The sequence below is a fragment of the Microcaecilia unicolor genome, chromosome 1 (assembly GCF_901765095.1).
Source record: "Microcaecilia unicolor chromosome 1, aMicUni1.1, whole genome shotgun sequence".
Classification (NCBI taxonomy): Eukaryota; Metazoa; Chordata; class Amphibia; order Gymnophiona; family Siphonopidae; genus Microcaecilia; species Microcaecilia unicolor.
The window spans coordinates 215,945,481-215,964,015 of NC_044031.1; the positions used below are offsets into that span (position 1 = coordinate 215,945,481).

General features: G+C 40.4%; 1 protein-coding gene across 1 annotated transcript in view; it reads right to left on the reverse strand.

Moving 5' to 3' along the window:
* RAMP3 (receptor activity modifying protein 3) overlaps window positions 1-18,291 on the reverse strand; it is a 355,621-nt gene extending 337,330 nt beyond the window's left edge. The window contains exon 1 of the mRNA XM_030204265.1: window positions 17,613-18,291. Within this exon, the coding sequence (XP_030060125.1) occupies window positions 17,613-17,664 (52 nt within the window). The 5' untranslated portion in view covers window positions 17,665-18,291. The remainder of the gene's footprint in view (window positions 1-17,612) is intronic.
* Between the last annotated feature and the right edge of the window lie 244 nt (window positions 18,292-18,535).

Below are 18,535 nucleotides of genomic sequence, written 5' to 3' on the forward strand. Positions count from 1 at the left end.
TGCTTCTGCTCCACTCTGATTTTGAGGGAGCTAGCCACGATTGTTCAGCGGCTCATCTGAGTGTAATGACAGAATGAACCCTTTTCTTAACCACTAGCAGTGTTACCTCTGTCAGCCAAGCATTGTGTGTTTGTCTTTGTCTCGCTAGGGTGGGCCCTTTGCCTAGTCTATTGTGTTCTATTGTATGCCATATGTTTGCATTGCTCTGCTAGTATTGAGATGCGCAGCTAGGCTGCTTATGTTTGATTTCCCTATACAGCTAGGCTGTTCTACTTTACCTTATTTTATGTTTATGTTTGCCTTGCTCCAACTAGGTTAGACTGTGTAGTTAGGCTGCTTGATTTGTTTCTGTGCCGTTTGGCTACCCTTTTAGCTTTGTGTTTTTTACCACGAATAAAGCTGCCTCCGTTCATCTCCACTTGTGGTCCAGTCCAGTTCACCTTTACTAGATGATCATTTTCCTATGATTTAGATATCATTAGACCCCTGACGCAGGCATTTCTGGCCAAAACACAGACCATGTCGGGTTTGATTAATAAAGAAAGGTTAAGATGCCCTCACTCTTGAATGCTCCTGCTTTTTTGGCTTCTTGCTCTAGCTATCAACAGAACATTAAATAGTATCAGAGACAGTGAGAACTCTTGTGGGACCCCACAGGATACTATCCAGAGTGTTGAAAACATACCAGACATCTGATCACATATCTTCCTTTTGTTAAAAACCCTCCATCCAAGAGAAAACCTTACCAATTATACCTATCTCACCAAGAATCTTATTGAAAACCCATTTCTTTAAGCAGACCTTTAATGTACAGCTCGCAGTATGAGTGAAACTGTAATATCCTCTAGGGACCTACTTTCTTTTAGATTTGTTGATATTATGGAGAGTGAGTGGAAGAGTCAATGCTAACTTGGGATGTATGTTAGGTCTGTCCTATCATTTTTATGGAGTTCTTTTTCTTACTTGGCCTTAATGGATTTTATGCTGTAAACTGCTTTGGTCTGGAAAAGGTAAGTGGTATATGAAAGTTTAAATAAACACAGTAAAATTGTGTGGTCAACCAAATCGTAATACAGTTGCCTGATGGCCTCCACTTAATATCGTTTGTGCTATAGATAATAAAGTACCCACCACAGTCTCGGTGTTATGTTCTTTCTGAAATTCAGACTGTGATGTATGTAAAATTATATTTTTCCAGATATTCTGACAGGTAGATAGCCACCAGTCCCTCCCTACCACCTTTGCAAACAAGAGTATAGAAGTGACAGGTCTATAATTTGAAATCATATCTAATGAAATATTCCTATTCTTTGGAATCGGAGTTAGAATAACGTCACTCAGAGATTCTGAGAAAAAAACCCTTGAAACATAATTCAACCATCTTAAAAAACAGCATAAAAAAAATCAGAAGGTGATTTACGCAGATAGGACAGACAGGCATCCAGTATACAATATGAAGCAGCAAAATTTCGTAATTAAAGGTATAACATCTTCACCTTGCATTACTGGGAAAGAATCCCAAATCTGATCCACTGGTATACTAGAGATTTCACCTAACTGGGGCCCTGTTTACTAAGCCGCATTGTAGGCACATTAGCATTTTTAATGCGCGTTAACCATGTACGCACATACAATATCCCTATAGGCGCCTACACAATTAGAATTGAAGGCGCGTTAAAACACTAACACGTCTTAGTAAACAGGGCCCTTGATGACTAAGGAGCCTGTTGTGGGAATATAGTCCATCTGATCGCTAATCCTCACAATCTTCTCTCTAAAGAAATCTGCCAGTTCATTGGCACGTGGATAAGATATTTTAGTAGTAGTTAATACAATACCAATTTTGAATAATTTGTGTACAAAATTAACTGGCTTACATTGATCAGTACCCTCCTTTCTTATTTGTTTAGAATAGTGATTACATTTTGAATTTTTAATTATAGATTTATAACATAACATGAGATGGCTGCCCTCCAAGATAATCTGTCAGTAGTGCTTTTTGATTTTTGCCAAGTACGTTCAAGACATGTACATCTCATTTTTTGCTCAACTAATTCCTCAGTGAATCAAGGTGAAGTTTGTCTTCATGATTAAGGTTTTTTAGTTAAAGGCACAGCCAGCCCATCCAGTTTTAATGATACCCACCATGATTCAGCATGAGATAAACTTGCATACAGTGGAGGTAGTGAATACAAATTTAGCTTATGTGTATTCACTAAGGATATCCTGAAAACCCGACTGGCTGGGTGTGCCCCAAGGACTAGATTGAGCAGCACTATCTTAGAAGAGCTAAAAGAAAATCAGATACTGCCACAACATGATTGACGACCAACCATACAAAACCCCAAGGGAGAGACAAAAATATATCCGAACTCAAAAATAGCCAGTCCCAAAGAAAAGGTACACCAGATGCCTAGAGAAAACACACTTCGGCAACGCTTTATAGAAAATGGAACAAAAGAGAGCTCAGTATAGGCTGTACCTACAGCCAAGCTTAAGTTTCAGTGAGTCTAGCCGCAAAGTGGCTCACTTAAGAGCTATATACATTATGAGTACTCAAAGTCCTCAGTACTCATGATGAATAGAGCTCTTAAGTGAGCCGCTTTGTGGCTAGACTCACTGAAACTTAAGCTTGGCTGTAGGTACAGCCTATACTGAGCTCTCTTTCTTTTGTTCCCTTTTCTATAAAGTATTGCTGAAGTGTGTTTTCTCCAGGCATCTGATATAGATGACTGAAACAACCAAAAATATATTCAACAGAGTGAAGTACTCGCAGATACATGCTTCTGTTTTTATTTAATTCATAAAAATTGGGTCACCTGTAATTGATCATTTCTGCTGCTGTTATCTTTCCCTTTTCAATGTGGAAATAAGGGTCAGCTAAAAAGTTGTAGATGAAACCTTTCACAACTTGTTTGATGACCCCTATTTCCATATTATCTAAATGGACTAACATAAACCATGACATTCCAAACTCTGGTTGAACTATGATATCCAAGAATCTGCGAAACCAGCAAAAAGTTGATAAGAGAAAGATGATTCACTCCTGGAAATTCTTGTGATTTGTTTTTATCTTTCTTCAAGGGTTTCTTGCAGCTGCACCCTGGATAACCCTGTAAGGCTGTAAGAAGGTAGCAGAAAAAGGCAAAGAAAATGGGGCATCTGTGTTTCCTGGAACACAGCTATGCCAGAAATTGTCACAGCAATTTAGGTAACAAATGTGCTTATGTGGCTTTATTGCAGGAAGGAGAATTAGTGCCTACACAGCTCTTTATGAATGAATTTGAGCATTAGTGCCTACACAGCTTTTTCTGTATGAATTTTCTACTCCCTCCTTTCCCGCTACCTAGTAATCACATGCTGACAGAAACACAAAAGTGGCCGGCCATGACCAAGATATCTACCTATCTTTGGATTTCAGAATATGTGGCCTAGTAGTTAGAACACTGTTCTTGCAATCCAGAAGTGGCCGGTTCAAATCCCACTACTGCTCCTTGTGATCTTGGGCAAGTCACTTAACCCTCTATTGCCTCAGGTACAAACTTAGATTGTGAGCCCTCCTGGGACAGAGAAATATCCAGAGTACCTGAATGTAACTCACCTTGAGCTACTACTGAAACGGTGTGAGCAAAATCTAAATAAAGAAAATAATAAATGTCTCCAGATCTGATCCAGATTAGAGAGTTGTACAGGGACAGAAATTTCACCCATCCCCAATAGAATCTAACCCATAACCACCCATACCCACTGTGATGCCACTACCTACCCGAAGATGTAGGCCAAGTATCCACTGACCATCTGCTACCTACCCAAATGTGTAGGCCAAGTATCCACTGACCATCCACTACCACAATGTACAATAGACCAGCTTCTTCAACCCAAAGTCAGTCCACAATAATCCTCAGTAGCCCAACAATAAATCCATCTACAATATAAACAATCCAGAAATAGGTTAATACCTTATAATCCTCAGCAAGTCTACAATAGGCCTACCCACAATAGTACTCATGAAGAACCTCTCACTTCAGAAAAGGACAGCTTAATCTCTAATTCTCTGCTTTCCTCTGTGGTCGGGTCTTGTTCAGATCTTTAGTTAAGGTGAGTCAACAAGCCAACCATCTTCTGGCTCCATACAGTCTGGCTGTACACATATATGCCCTCCCTTGGCCCTTTGTGGGTTTAACAGGGTCCTTCCCCCCCCTTATTCTGGTCTTTGAAAACAAAGTCCTCAGTTCATCTGCCAATGCAAATCAAATGTTAACGTTGGTCTTTGTACAAGAGCTGGGTATTTGTCTCTTGCTCCTAACACTCAAGGAATTATCAGAATAGATTCTGGATGGGTTAGTCCCCCCCCCCCCCCCCCCCCCCCCCGCCACCTCCCACATAGCCTTCCCTGACTAGCTACAACCGCCCCAAGCAGGGTCCCAATAGTCCACACCCTGTGTGAACGGGCCTTGAGACTAACCTCATACCCAAGTGGTTCTCTTAAGTCTGGTTTTTAGTACACTCTCTGGTTTGTGGGTCCCTACTAGCCTGTGATAGGACATATACCCCATCACACCCACCAAGACCCATACTATCCCTACAGGAGTCAATGTTGTTATTTATTTACAGCTCTCCTTTTTTCTCCCAACCCCAACAGCCTATTGTGGTTTTTTGGATGGTAGTCACTAACCAATGAGTATTCCAGCTGCTACTCTTGGTATTCTAAACTTCATTCTGAGCTCCAACTGCTTCTCTCCATGCATTCCAAGCCTCATTCTGGAGTCACCAGAGATTTTGACTACACTACTGCAGGAATCTCATGGCAACTTCTTCCATTTTTGTGGGAATTAAACCCATTCCTGTGCAGCTCTCTAATCCAGATCCTCCAAATTTTGAACCTGAGCTGTAGGTCTCTGGAAGATTTCCTGGTATCTAAATCAGCCTAAAAAACAACTCTTCCAAGCATCCCTGACTGCAGTGTGTCTGTAACAAATCTGTCAGCTGGTAGTGGCAGCAAACCACAAAATCTCTCTGTGCAGACTACAAATCATAAATCATCTACCAAATGATGAGCTTTGACCCAGTGATTAACTAAGAGACTGTGCTCCTCTGATGGGCAGTTCCATGATCAGGCCCAACTAATGCAATCTAGGTTTAGGCGAAGAGGGTATCCGGGATGAGTTGCTAGGAAAGCGTATAAAAGGGCGGCCAACACTCAGAGATGTTGGCTCTTGCAAAAAGCCAATAAGGATTCAAGTTTCCAAGTCAATTGTGTGTTACCATATTACAGTCAGACGTCTCCGGTACAAAAATTTATTTTCAAACATTGGTCGACTTGTCTCTACATATGGGTTTACAAGAAAAACCTCTATTCTCCTGTATTAGAGGTAGGAATTTGGGGGAAGATTTGACCCAGAGAAAATGTGGTTACTGGATAAGTGGGTCATGGTCCTTGTACTCAATTCTGTTTTTTTGTAAACACTCTTTACAGTGTGGATAAATAATATTCAAAAAGGGTTTAAGTTATATTCTAAGACAGATTGTGATTCTCAGAATGTAATATATGGCATCACTTGCCCTTGTAAACTATGGTATATAGGGGAGACCAAAAGGAAAATAACGGTTAGGCTAGCTCAGCACTTTAGCAATATTAGGTTACAGTGGATGGAAACTCCTTTAATCGCTGGGTCAAAGCTCATCATTTGCTAGATTTACGATTTGTAGTTTTGATTCAGGTTTGTACTGATTATGGGAGAGGGTGTTGATAATTAAGGAGCAGAGATTAATTTATTGTTGGAACACTGTTCGTTACTGATGGGATTGCAATAGGCAAACAGGGACGATATAAGTCCTGCGCATGCGTTAGCGTCTGTGAATTAGACATGGCTGATAAGCTCCGGTTGGGATCAAAACTGAATGAAGAGGTTGAGCAAGGTACTTAGCAGTTTTTTGTGTGTATACTTTAGTATGTTTGTAGGAAATATTTATGATTACATATTGTATATTGTGTTATATTTATTTTAGTGCAGTCTGTTGGATTATTTGTAGTAAATAATTAGCAGATTTTAGTACACACAGCTTCAGCTTTAGAAATGTTAATTTCTTTCTTCATCTCTCTCTCATTCACCCCAGAATAATTCACTGCTGAGTCACTTTAAAGTTGAAGTAACAAAACATCTGTTTACTCACAGTTTGTAGTTAGATTATAATCAGACAGGCTTATATATACATATTACTATACATTTGTATTATCAGCTCCTTCCATGTGCTTAGATGGTAATGGATGCTCACACCACCATAGATCCTCTCAGGTTAGGAGAGATCATGAGCTCCATGTGCTCCATGTGCTGCATGTGCTGTGTCTAACCCCCACAGGAAGTTGCATAGCTATGTGACCTCTCTAAGTAATTCACATCAGAGGTCACAGAGTAATCACAGAGAAATAATAGGTGACAGGCAATGCATGCAAAATACAATTACATTCCAACAAACCCCTTCTCATGCATAACTGTCATGCAATTATTTATTCATACAAAGTCCAAGCTTTATACGCAGATTCACAAAATGTTCTCTGGGTAACGGTTTGGTCATGATGTCAGCTGTCATCTCACTGGTGTGACAATAGTGTAGACTGATGACCCCTTCTTTCGCCAACTCTCGCACGTTGTGGTATTTCGTTGCGATGTGCTTGGTGCGTGACTGAACCTTGTCATTCTGTGACAGTCGGATGCAGCTCTGATTATCTTCCATTATCTGGATTGGTCTCTTTTCAGCTATTCCGAAATCCAGCAAAAGTTTTTCAATCCACATCAGTTCTCTGCACGCTTCCGATACGGCCACGTATTCAGCTTCTGTAGAAGACAGACTCACAATACTTTGTTTATGACTGGCCCATGAAATTTGTACATTTCCATACATAAACACATATCCACTTGTGGATTTATAATCAGAATGATCCCCTGCCCAATCTGAATCACAGTAACATATTAGTTTTGGATTACTATTGGCTGAAACCTTTAATTTACAATCAATGGTACCTTTTAAATACCTTACCATCCTTTTAACTGCAGTCCAATCTGATTTAGTAGGTGAGCTGACCCTTCTGCTCAAAATTCCTACTGCATTTGCTATATCAGCCCTGTATGTGGTAGCTAGATATAAAAGCTTACCTATGGCTGATCTATATTGGATGTTATCTGGTAAAGGTTCTCTTACTGTTTCATCCTTCAGAAAATCAGTGATCATGGGAGTGCTTACAACTTGGGCATCTTGCATACCTAAACTTTCAATAAGCTCATTTATTTTCTGCTTCTGGCTTAGAAGATAAGAACCATCATTTTGTTTCTCAATTTCTATACCAAGATAGTATGACACATTACCAAGTTCTTTTATCTCAACATTGAGGTTTAAACACTTTACAATGTCCTTGTACTCTTGCTCACTTTTGCTTGCAATGAGCAGATCATCAACAAAAGCTAAAATGTATGCATATTGTCCATTTGTGCACCTAGTGTACAAACATTTATCTGCTTCACCTTGCTTAAATCCTAAATTTGTCAATATTTCATGCAATTTTTCATTCCAACATTTTGCACTTTGCTTTAATCCATAAAGACCTTTGTTTAATTTACACACTAGCTGTCTTTGTTTTGTATTTATGAAACCTGTTGGCTGTTCCATGTACAAGTCTTCAGTTATATCTCCGTGAAGAAACGCTGTTTTCACATCAATGTGGTTGACTTGCATGCCTTTTGAGACTGCAATGCTCAGAAGTGTTCTAATTGTCGTGTGTTTCACTACAGGTGCAAACACTTCATCAAAATCTTCTCCATATTTTTGAAGATATCCCTTTGCCACTAATCTGGCTTTATACCTTTCCACTTTTCCTTGTGCATTCCTTTTTAACTTGAATACCCATTTGCATCCTATAGCTTTCTTGCCAGGAGGTAATTTTGTAAGAATCCAAGTATTATTTTTATCCAATGCATCAATTTCTTCTTGTGCAGCTTTACGCCATTCAGCAGCTTCTTCTGCTGGCATTTTCTCAATCTCATCCCATGTTAAGGGCTCTTGAGCTTCTGCTGACTTTGTTAGGTAAGACAGTCTTGGGGGTGGAACACCTTTGTTTTCCCTGGATGAGCGTCTGACAACAGGTTGGTCTGACCTTTCCGCATCCTCTAAATCTGAGAGTTCTTCTCCAATTGATTCCCCTTCTCCAACTGTACTGTCTTCTTCAATGATCCTTTCTGTGTCTGCTTCCTCTGCCTGTTCCTCGTTAGATACAGATGAGTTGCTTTCAGACATCTGCCTTGGTATGGCATTTATATACACTGGCATGTCTATTATGGTTCTTGTTTCATATTCTGGATGATAAGGCTCATCTGGGATAATCCAGCCTTTATCAACCCTTTTGTTTTCATCAAAATATGTAACATGTCTTATGCCAACAATGCCAGTTTTCAGATTCAAAATTCTATATCCTTTGTGTCCTGGAGCATAGCCAACTAAAATGCCCCTTTCTGTTGTGGAATCCAGCTTATGCCTTCTTTGCTTTGGTACATGAGCATATGCTGTACTTCCAAATGTTCTTATGTGTGTCAGGTTTGGCTTCCTACCATGCCATGTCTCATGTGGTGTGCGCTCAGCGCCTTTAGTTGGCATTCTGTTTTGTAGGTACACTGCTGTGAGAATGGCTTCCCCCCATAGTCTTTTAGGGAGATTGCTATCTGACAGCATACATCTGGTCATTTCCACAAGTGACCTAAATTTTTTCTCTGCAACAGAATTTTGCTCTGGTGTATAAGCTACTGTTGTGATATGCTGAATGCCTTCTTGTTCTAGAAATGTGCGCATGCTTTGTGAAGTGAACTCACCACCATTGTCGGTCTGAAGAACCTTTGGTTTTCTTTCAAATTTATTGCTCACCATGGCTACGTATTTCTTCAGCATGTCTGTGACTTGACTTTTCTCTTTCAGCAAATAGGCCACACAATATCTAGAGAAATCATCCAAGAATATTAGCACAAATCTGTTATTTCCCAATGATGGGATATTAAACGGTCCACATAAGTCACTGTGTATTAAGTCCAGCACTTTATTACTCCTATTTCCTGTGTATGCAGGAAATGAGGGTCTCACACCTTTTTGAGTAACACAGTCTATGCATTTCTCCATTTTACCAGCATCTGCACTTATCTGAATGCCGGTGGCCAGTTGCTTACTGTAAAGATCCTGGATCACCTTAAAATCACGATGTCCCAGGCGGCGGTGCCAGATTTCCAGACTACATTTACCATCATTCTTCCTTACTTGCGCCATATGTGAGGCTTCACCTGAAATGCTCAGCTTATAAACATCATTATGCATAAAAGCTTCAGCATACACTTCATCATTTTTAGAGATTGTGCACTTACTGTTTTCAAAATGAATCACAAATCCCTTCTTATCTAATGTAGATACACTAAGCATATTGCAAACTGCTTGGGGAATATACAAGACATCACTTACAGGAATTTCTTTAACTTCATTAGACACTTTGCATTTTAAGAATCCAATACCTTTTGCTTGGATCTTAGCAGTCCCTGCGTTTGCAGTTTTAAGAATACCTTCCTCTGGACACATTTCCTGAAAGAAATCCTTACAATTGGTTAAATGGCATGTGCTCCCTGAATCCAAAATCCAAGTACTTTCATTTGAATTATTATTTACCATAGTCAAAGATTTTTCTGCCATTAGAAAGCCCTTGTGTTTATCTTTGTCCTTCATACATTTCCTGGTTTGAAAATTCTTTAGTTCCATTGGCTTAGGTGAGCTAGAGGGAGTGTTTTGTGTTTCCTTACACCATTTAGATACATGTCCCTCCTTTCCACATGAGTAGCAAATCAGCTTGCCCTTGGGTGGAGTTTTCCCATAGCTCCGCCTTCCTCTGTTCTTTGCCAAGAAATTTGTTTCATTTCTCTCTGACTTGCTTTGAGAACACATCTCCTCAGAATCATTTATTATGCATTCCTGCCTTAGTTTTGATGTTGCCTGTTCAAAAGATTGCCCTTCAATGGCCTCATTTACAGACCTAAAAACATCAAACTTCTTTGATAGTGAGGTAAAAAGAAATGCTCTTTTCAATGCATCACACATGGGAATTCCAGAAAGTTCTAACTTTTGAAATGAAGACATAAGATGCATAATGTGATCATTACATTTACTTTTATCCCTTAATTTGGTTTCATTCAACTCTGCCAACCAAATTGGTTGCTGCTTTGCATATGTAGTTGCATACATAGTTCTCAGTTTATATAAAATGTCCTTTGGTGTATCTTTTCCCTCCACTAATATGGCTTGTTTCTCTGAGAGAGCTTCCAAAAGCATGCACTTCACATAATAGTTTGCATTGTCCCATTCAGCCATATTTTCAGCTGTTCTGTCTTGGTCTAAGCATATATTTAATCCTTTTGCTCGAAGGAGACATATGAATCTTAGTTCCCACTGCTGATAATTAAACTCAGTTAATTTAGGCACCTTGAGAGAATAGAACAATGGTGAATTTCTTCCCTCAGCCATTTTCTTAGCCTTCTGTCTGCTGTGTGGGGGGAGAGAGAGACAGACTGAATCTTTCCTTTAAAACTTAAGAGAAAAATGTGGCCTTTTTTTTTTCTGCCTGGTAATATTTCTCTTCTTTTTCAATTCCTGAGCCCTGGGCCCATAACCCTTTTGTTGGATTATTTGTAGTAAATAATTAGCAGATTTTAGTACACACAGCTTCAGCTTTAGAAATGTTAATTTCTTTCTTCATCTCTCTCTCATTCACCCCAGAATAATTCACTGCTGAGTCACTTTAAAGTTGAAGTAACAAAACATCTGTTTACTCACAGTTTGTAGTTAGATTATAATCAGACAGGCTTATATATACATATTACTATACATTTGTATTATCAGCTCCTTCCATGTGCTTAGATGGTAATGGATGCTCACACCACCATAGATCCTCTCAGGTTAGGAGAGATCATGAGCTCCATGTGCTCCATGTGCTGCATGTGCTGTGTCTAACCCCCACAGGAAGTTGCATAGCTATGTGACCTCTCTAAGTAATTCACATCAGAGGTCACAGAGTAATCACAGAGAAATAATAGGTGACAGGCAATGCATGCAAAATACAATTACATTCCAACACAGTCTCCTAAAGAAACATGGCCTGTGTTGAGACGACTTCCCTATGAGGAAAGGATAAAGTGGCTGGGGCTCTTCAGCTTGAAGAAAAGAAGGCTGAGGGGAGATATGATAAAGGTCTATAAAATAATGAGTGGAGTGGAACGGGTAGATGTGAAGCGTCTGTTTACGCTTTCCAAAAATACTATGACTAGGGGGCATGCGATGAAGCTACAAAGTAGTAAATTTAAAATGAGTTGGACAAAATTTTTCTTCACTTAACGTGTAATTAAACTCTGGAATTGATTGTCAGAAATGTGGTAAAGGTGGTTAGCTTAGCAGAGTTTTAAAAAGGTTTGGATGGCTTCCTAAAGGAAAAGTCCATAGACCATTATTAAATTGGACTTGGGGAAAATATTTCTGGGATAAGCAGCATAAAATGTTTTGTACTTTTTTGGGGATCTTGCCAGGTATTTGTGACCTGGATTGACCACTGTTGGAAACAGGATGCTGGGCTTGATGGACTTTTGGTCTGTCCCAGTATGGCAACACTTATGTATTTATGTACTTATGAGACCAAAAGTGTTCTTGTTAAGAACACAGTGTTAACAGAGTGACTAATGTGAAGATGTCTTAAGTTGGAGCAGTGGGATTTCCTTCTAATGAAGATTAATTCAAGAAGAGTCCTTAAAAGATGTAATTGGGTACCCCTGAGTAAAGGATCAGACCGAGGAAACATTTCCATCAGTATTGAACTTGGACTGATAAAAAGAAAAAATTTCATTGGTAACTAACATTCTTGAAGAAGAACTTCCAGTATTATATGGACAGTGTATATGAGAATAACTGCTTCAGTTATTGACTTTGTGGAAATTTTAATGGGGAATATAATCCAGGGTAGGATGGTATGGTTAATACTTATATGAGATTTTAAATATTGGAATAAAGTGTTAGATATTGGTATTATAAAAATGTTGTGTTATGTTTGAAAATTAGTCATAGCATTAATGTGTGGAATGGCATTGACTAATATATGAGAGGACAGTCCTATGTTGTGCATTAATGAATATCCATGAGATAGATTTGCTTACAATGGAGGTAGTGGATGCAAATTTATTCATGCATATTCATTGTGGATAAGTTGTAAACCAAACTGGCTTGAGAAACACTGGGTTTGAAGTATGAATGTTATGAAATCCTGAACATACTTTCTGGTCTGAAGAATCCAGTTTTCATATACACTTGCTAAATGGCTCTAAAAATTACCCACATGGACAAATAATACAACAGATAATAAAATCAGTATCACCCTCCACAGAAGGCCTAAGGTCAACAGTCCTAGAGGACCTTATTTGGTGTTCACCCTGGTTGGCCTGACCCACACTTTTCTTAATAGTACTCATTATCATTTTACTACTACTTAACATTTCTAAAGCGCTTCTAGGGTCACGCAGCGCTGTACAATTTTAACAAAGAAGGACAGTCCCTGTTCAAAGGAGCTTACAATCTAATGGACAAGTATGCAGACAATCAATCAATCAATCAAATGGGGCAGTCTAGGTTTCCTGAGTAGAGGTAAATGGTTATGTGCCGTATATTATGAAAATTTGGCTAGGTTTTGATGCTTTCATTTAGCCATGTAATACTGCACACTCCATTACTAATGTTTTATTATTAAGATGTGGTCTAGGAAGGGAGCCTTATAAATACTTAAAATTAGAGAAAAATATTTTCCAGTTTTTGAAACTGTTCATTCCCTGTACTTCTTGTTAACCCTCTGACAAATTACTTAATATGGAATCAGATTGGACAGAGGTGAACCTTGGTATCATAGTTAACAGAACTGTATCCAGACAGTGTGATCTTCATCCATCTACAGTAAGCTTGTTAAAACACATGGGGACTGTGAAAAATTGCAGGAAAACTTTAGGAAATTGGAAGACTGCAGATGAAATTTAATGTGGAAAAATGCAAAGTGATGCACATTGGGAAGAATAATCCAAGTCATAATTACCTGAAGCTAGGGTCCACCTTGGAAGTCAGCACCCAAGAAAAAGATCTGGGTATCATTGTAGACAATCTTCTACCCGGTGTGCGGCAGCGACAGCCAAAAAAGCAAATAGAATACTAGGAACTATTAGGAAAGGGATGGTAAATAAGACCAAGAATACTATAATGACTCTATCACTCCATGGTGTGACCTCACCTTGAGTATTGCATTCAGTTCTGGTTGCAGTATCTCAAAAAAAAAAGATATAGCGAAATTAGAAAAGTGTGATGGGGTGTATAAGACACTGCCACTCACCCTTGAGAAGTCCCTCTCTAGTTAGCCTGGGCTAACTTAAGAGTGCAGATCCCAACGTAGAAGGAGTGGCCTAGTGGTTAGGGTGGTGGACTTTGGTCCTGGGGAACAGAGGAACTGAGTTTGATTCCTATTTCAGGCACAGGCAGCTCCTTGTGACTCTGGGCAAGTCACTTAACCCTCCATTGCCCCATGTAAGCCGCATTGAGCCTGCCATGAGTGGGAAAGCACAGGGTACAAATGTAACAAAAAAAAAAAATAGGCCGGGAGGGTGGAGACACTACCGGGAAGAGAGCCCAGGGACAAAAAGACGTGAATCTCCACTTTGTGCTGCTGAAGAGCCCATTCAATAACTGTGACCTGGCTGAGGTAAGCCATTGTTAATTTTGAATTGACTTTGCAAGTCTGTTTTGTGTTCTGACAGGAGCCAGACCTGGAGTCCAGGGAGGAACCCAGAAACTTGTAGGCTGTGTTTGGGGTGAGGCAACCCCCTCCCCCCCCAACAGCCTTGAACTGTGTTTGGACTGCTTCCAGAGGCCTGCCTAAGACTCTGTTGCTGGACTGCACAGGGTTTCCCACCCTATATCTCGGGCCCTGTGAAGGAACAGGTCTGAGAATCTCTTTAAATAAATACTTACTTTTGTGTTTCATTGGTTTGGCTAGCTGTACTATTTCTCCAGTCGCTCATCACAAAAAGGTTCAAAGAAGAGCAACCAAGATGATAAAGGGGATGGAACTCCTCTCATATGAGGAAAGGCTAAGAGGCTCTTTAGCTTGGAAAAGAGATGGCGGAGGGGAGATATGACTGAGGTCTACAAAATCCTGAGTGGTGTAGAGTGAATTGATTTGTTTTTCTCTTTCAAAAACTACAAAGACTAAGGGATGCTCAATGAAGTTACATAGAAATAATTTTTAAACCAATAGGAGAAAATATTTTTTTTCACTCAGCAAATAGTTAAGCTCTGGAACTTGTTGCCAGAGGATGCACTAACAATGGTTAGTGTATCTGGGTTTAAAAAAGGTTTTACTAGTTCTAGAGGAAAAGTCAATAGTCTGCTATTGAGACACATGGGGGGAAACCACTGCTTGCCCTGGGATTGGTAGCATGGAATGTTGCTACTATTTGGGTTTCTATCAGGTACTTGTGACCTGAATTGGCCACTGTTAGAAACAGGATACTGGGCTGACCTAGTATGGCTATTCTTTTAAAAATAAAAATAAAAAGTTGTTTTATTTGTAAGACTAGCTATTTTCTGGATTGGTGTCTTATTTTAGCTTAAAAAGCATCTCCAAAAGCCTGCTGAAAAGATTCTGATACCACTTACTGTAATTTACTGTTAACAACCACTGGTGGATTGGGGGAGGGGTGTTGTGTTAATTATGCCAGCCACAGACAGAGAGAAGAAATTCTTCTTGCTCGTTTTCTGTCATATTTACATCCCCTCTCCCCAAACTGAGTATAATTCCTGAATGTGATACAGACTTTGAAGAACATTCACAAATACATCTTCCTTTTACATTAAAAAAAATATAAATAAATAGCCAAAGAATATATAAATAATTGTGTAGGATAGACACATTAAGAAAGGAGAATTTCAGTTCCTGATGCCCTAGAAGCGTCTTCCTTTCATGTTCTTGCTCTGCAGCATCCAGGGGTGCGGTGCTGCCACCAACAGGTCGATCAACACCCCACAACTTCTGGCTCCGAGTTTCTCGGACTTCTCCTGGACCTTAAGGCACAGCACACCTACCCGGTCAGGTTTCCCCCAATGACTACTACCACGAAAAAGATTTGCATCCAGCGTGTGCAGATTGATCTCGCGTATATTGATTGTGGTGATCCTGAAAACCCGACTATGTGTACCTCCAGGTCCCAGGATTTATAAACCCTGTAAGATTAGTGCAGCCCTTACAAACCACTAACCGGGGCCCAAGCTTCCCGCCGATACGATGCCTTTAAGCAATCTGAAGCTGCCTTCCAGACACAGCGAATATAATTTAAAAAAGAAAAAAAAAACTGAGTGGGAGGACTACATGCGGGCGGCTCTGATTAGGCTTTTTTTTTTTTTTTTTGCTAATTACTGTGGGAAAGCCTACAATCAGTCATTCAAAGCACAAACTTTGATTTACCACAGCAGCCCCCAGTGAGAAGCAAAAGAGCGCAGTGACAGGTGCCAAGGGAGAAAGTCTGGCTCCAAACTACCAGATGAAAGGCTGCCAGTCACAGAACTGTTAGGACTGGAGGGAAAATAATCAGTTTGTACCGCTTCAGTTTATTTATATCTGGTACCGCCCCTGAAAGTTATTCTTGAATAGCGATAGGACAGATACGAGAAGGGGGGAGGGGGGTCAGCACAATGCCTGATCTCTACGAAAGCATCCCAAGCTGCAAAGTTTTTCTTCTCTCTGTATTCAACTAGCAGTTCTCAGAGTCCGAAACAACAGAAAACAGCTTCCATGGAATATACAGGGCAACCTTCGAAAGCTAATCAAGAAATGTATTAAGTTATGTCCAATAAAAAAGGTATATTTTCCATGCTTTATTTTGTTTGATTTCTATGGATTACCTTTAAAAGTGGACTAACACGGCTACCACACCACTCTACTCAAGGGGGAAATAGAAATTTGGCTACCATAAGTACATAAGTAATGCCATTCTGGGAAAAGATCAAAGGTCCATGAGCCCAGCATCCTGTCCCCGACAGCGGCCAATCCAGGTCAAGGGCACCTGGCAAACTACCCAAAACGTACAAACATTTTATACGTGTTATTCCCGAAATTGTGGGAAGCTTCAATAAGACTTAACATAGCTGGAACCTGCTCGGGGAAATAACCAGTTTAAACAATACAGGTCTCTATTCTGCTACGGGTAATAACACTGCCCAAATCCAACACTTCGAGCAGAGGAAAAGGGGGGAAGATTACAATACATACTGCCGAGTTCTCTCTCTCACTTCCTAAAACCTGTCCGAACTGTCTCTTTTCATATCAGTCCCATCCATCGATAACTGTCTCAGCTTTGCTCCTTAACCCTATGCAATGTGTCTAACAGACTTTGGGGGAAATCAAACTCTCAGGTTCCGTCAAACAATTACATCTCCAACGCTAAGCCAAAAAAATTAAACCCTCGGTTCAGCAAAGCTAACAGCTGAATCTGATTAACCAAATTAATCCAAGCGTAAAAATGAAGATTAGAAGTACAGCTGTTTTGTACTTTCGTACCCCTTAGCACTCAAGACGTACGAAACCTGAGAGCTGCTATTTGAATCACTGCAAATATTAACAAGGGTTTAGTATTATTTATTATAGAATCAAGTACAGCATTGTCAACCTTTTTTCTTTTCATTTTATAACTCTTTGAGGTAAGGGATTGCTACCTTGTGCTTTTTGTTACCACAGCCCCCCACCCCCCCCCCCCCAAACCTCCAAAGTATCCCCAATTCCGGTTAAAAATTAGCACACCGAGCTGAGTCTAAAAAAGCATGCCAGCCTCTAATCAATTATTTCCAACAGAAAGATAATGCCTGCAATTGTTTTATGCTAATCAAAGTGGTCTGGAGACACCAGCTCCCTTTCCCAGGCAAATTACCGAAAGAGATTCTTCAGTTCAGCATTACCGCCACCAAGGGGGTTTCCAGCTGTCAGTTTCCCTGTAATCCAACAAGCCGTGTTTACTTCCAACAATGAGCCAAATCAGAAGTGGGTTTAAACTGCTCATAAATTTTCAGCTACAGTTCAGTCATCGTTTTAGTTGGTTCAGTAATGGCTGGGATTAATCAGGTCTTTTGAGAAGAATCAACACTTTCTTTATTTTCGGGAAAAGTGTTCTTTGCTAAGGATCTTCCGCCCCCCCCCCCCCCCTAATTAAATAAATGCCTGGGAGGGGAAGACCAGTTAAAACTTTAGGAGCACTGTTGTATGCGGAGAACATCTATATTTAAGACCATGCAGGAAATAATCCTGCGTACCACATTAGGATAATAATTATTACTTGTACACAAGTATTAATTCGTCACACTTTGAGGTTTTTAAGAATAACTGTATCTACACAAACACATGATGCTCGGGGTACTGTCTGAAAACTTATGTTCAGAAATTGTGATCATCTACTACGAAATCTTCCCCAGTACATCCCAGGTGCGCCCTTAAAGGAAACTTGAGACGAATCCCTGCGCTCACTTACCACACAGCAGCAAAACGAGGAGCAGCAGGACAGGGAACGCGTAATTATCCATCCCGATAGCAAGGAAGGTGGTAATCCAAGAGCATGGGAGAGAGAAGCAGGCAGGGGACTGGGAAGGAGGGTAACTTTGATCCTTGCAGCGGCAAAACTCAGCAGCACAACTGCTCAGCCAGGAAACCGAGCTAAACGTGCGTTTCCTTTGGATTTTTTTTTCTTCTTCTGTCTATGTAATTGTGCTGCTCGTCGTTCAATAGCTCCCCCCGGGTCTTGGATTGGATGGAGGGTTGAGGCAGGGGCCGCCGGCTGGTATTGCGGGGCTCCTGCCCCTCCTCCTCCTGCTGTTTGCTGCTCTTTCCTTCCTGGGAGTTAAAATGTAAGATCCTGGGCTGAGGAAAAAGGACGCAAGGGGAAGTAGCCAGTGATGCATGGAAAAGAGAAGCAGGGGCTGAAGCCTTCCCCAGCCTGTTGTCGCTGTTGTGCATACTCTGTGTGTGGGCACAAGAGTCGTGCACCAGCTCTCTACTGACAACCAAGGCTGGTCTCCAGCACATAACAGAATGGGGAGAGTCACCACACTGCTAAAAAAAAAAATCACCATTATTCCAGGGTTTCCTCACCATGATTTCCTTAGCACCAATATGTTGGTTGAGCTTTCTGTCAGTCACATCACATGCCAGAAAGTATATTGGTGCTGCTGTCTTCTCTGGTGATTTTCCTTACGGGGAATGTGCATTATCGAACCCAAACTGGCCTTCAGGAATCAAAATTAAAGATGAGAGGCTGTTACAAATGTGTAACGCCTATAATGCTTTCCCCACCACTCTGCATGTGTATGCAGATATACACAGCATTTCTGAACATTGCGCATCCTTAAAGGTAAAAGCATGTTTGTTGTGTAAAAGGAGTTACACAGTACTTTTTAC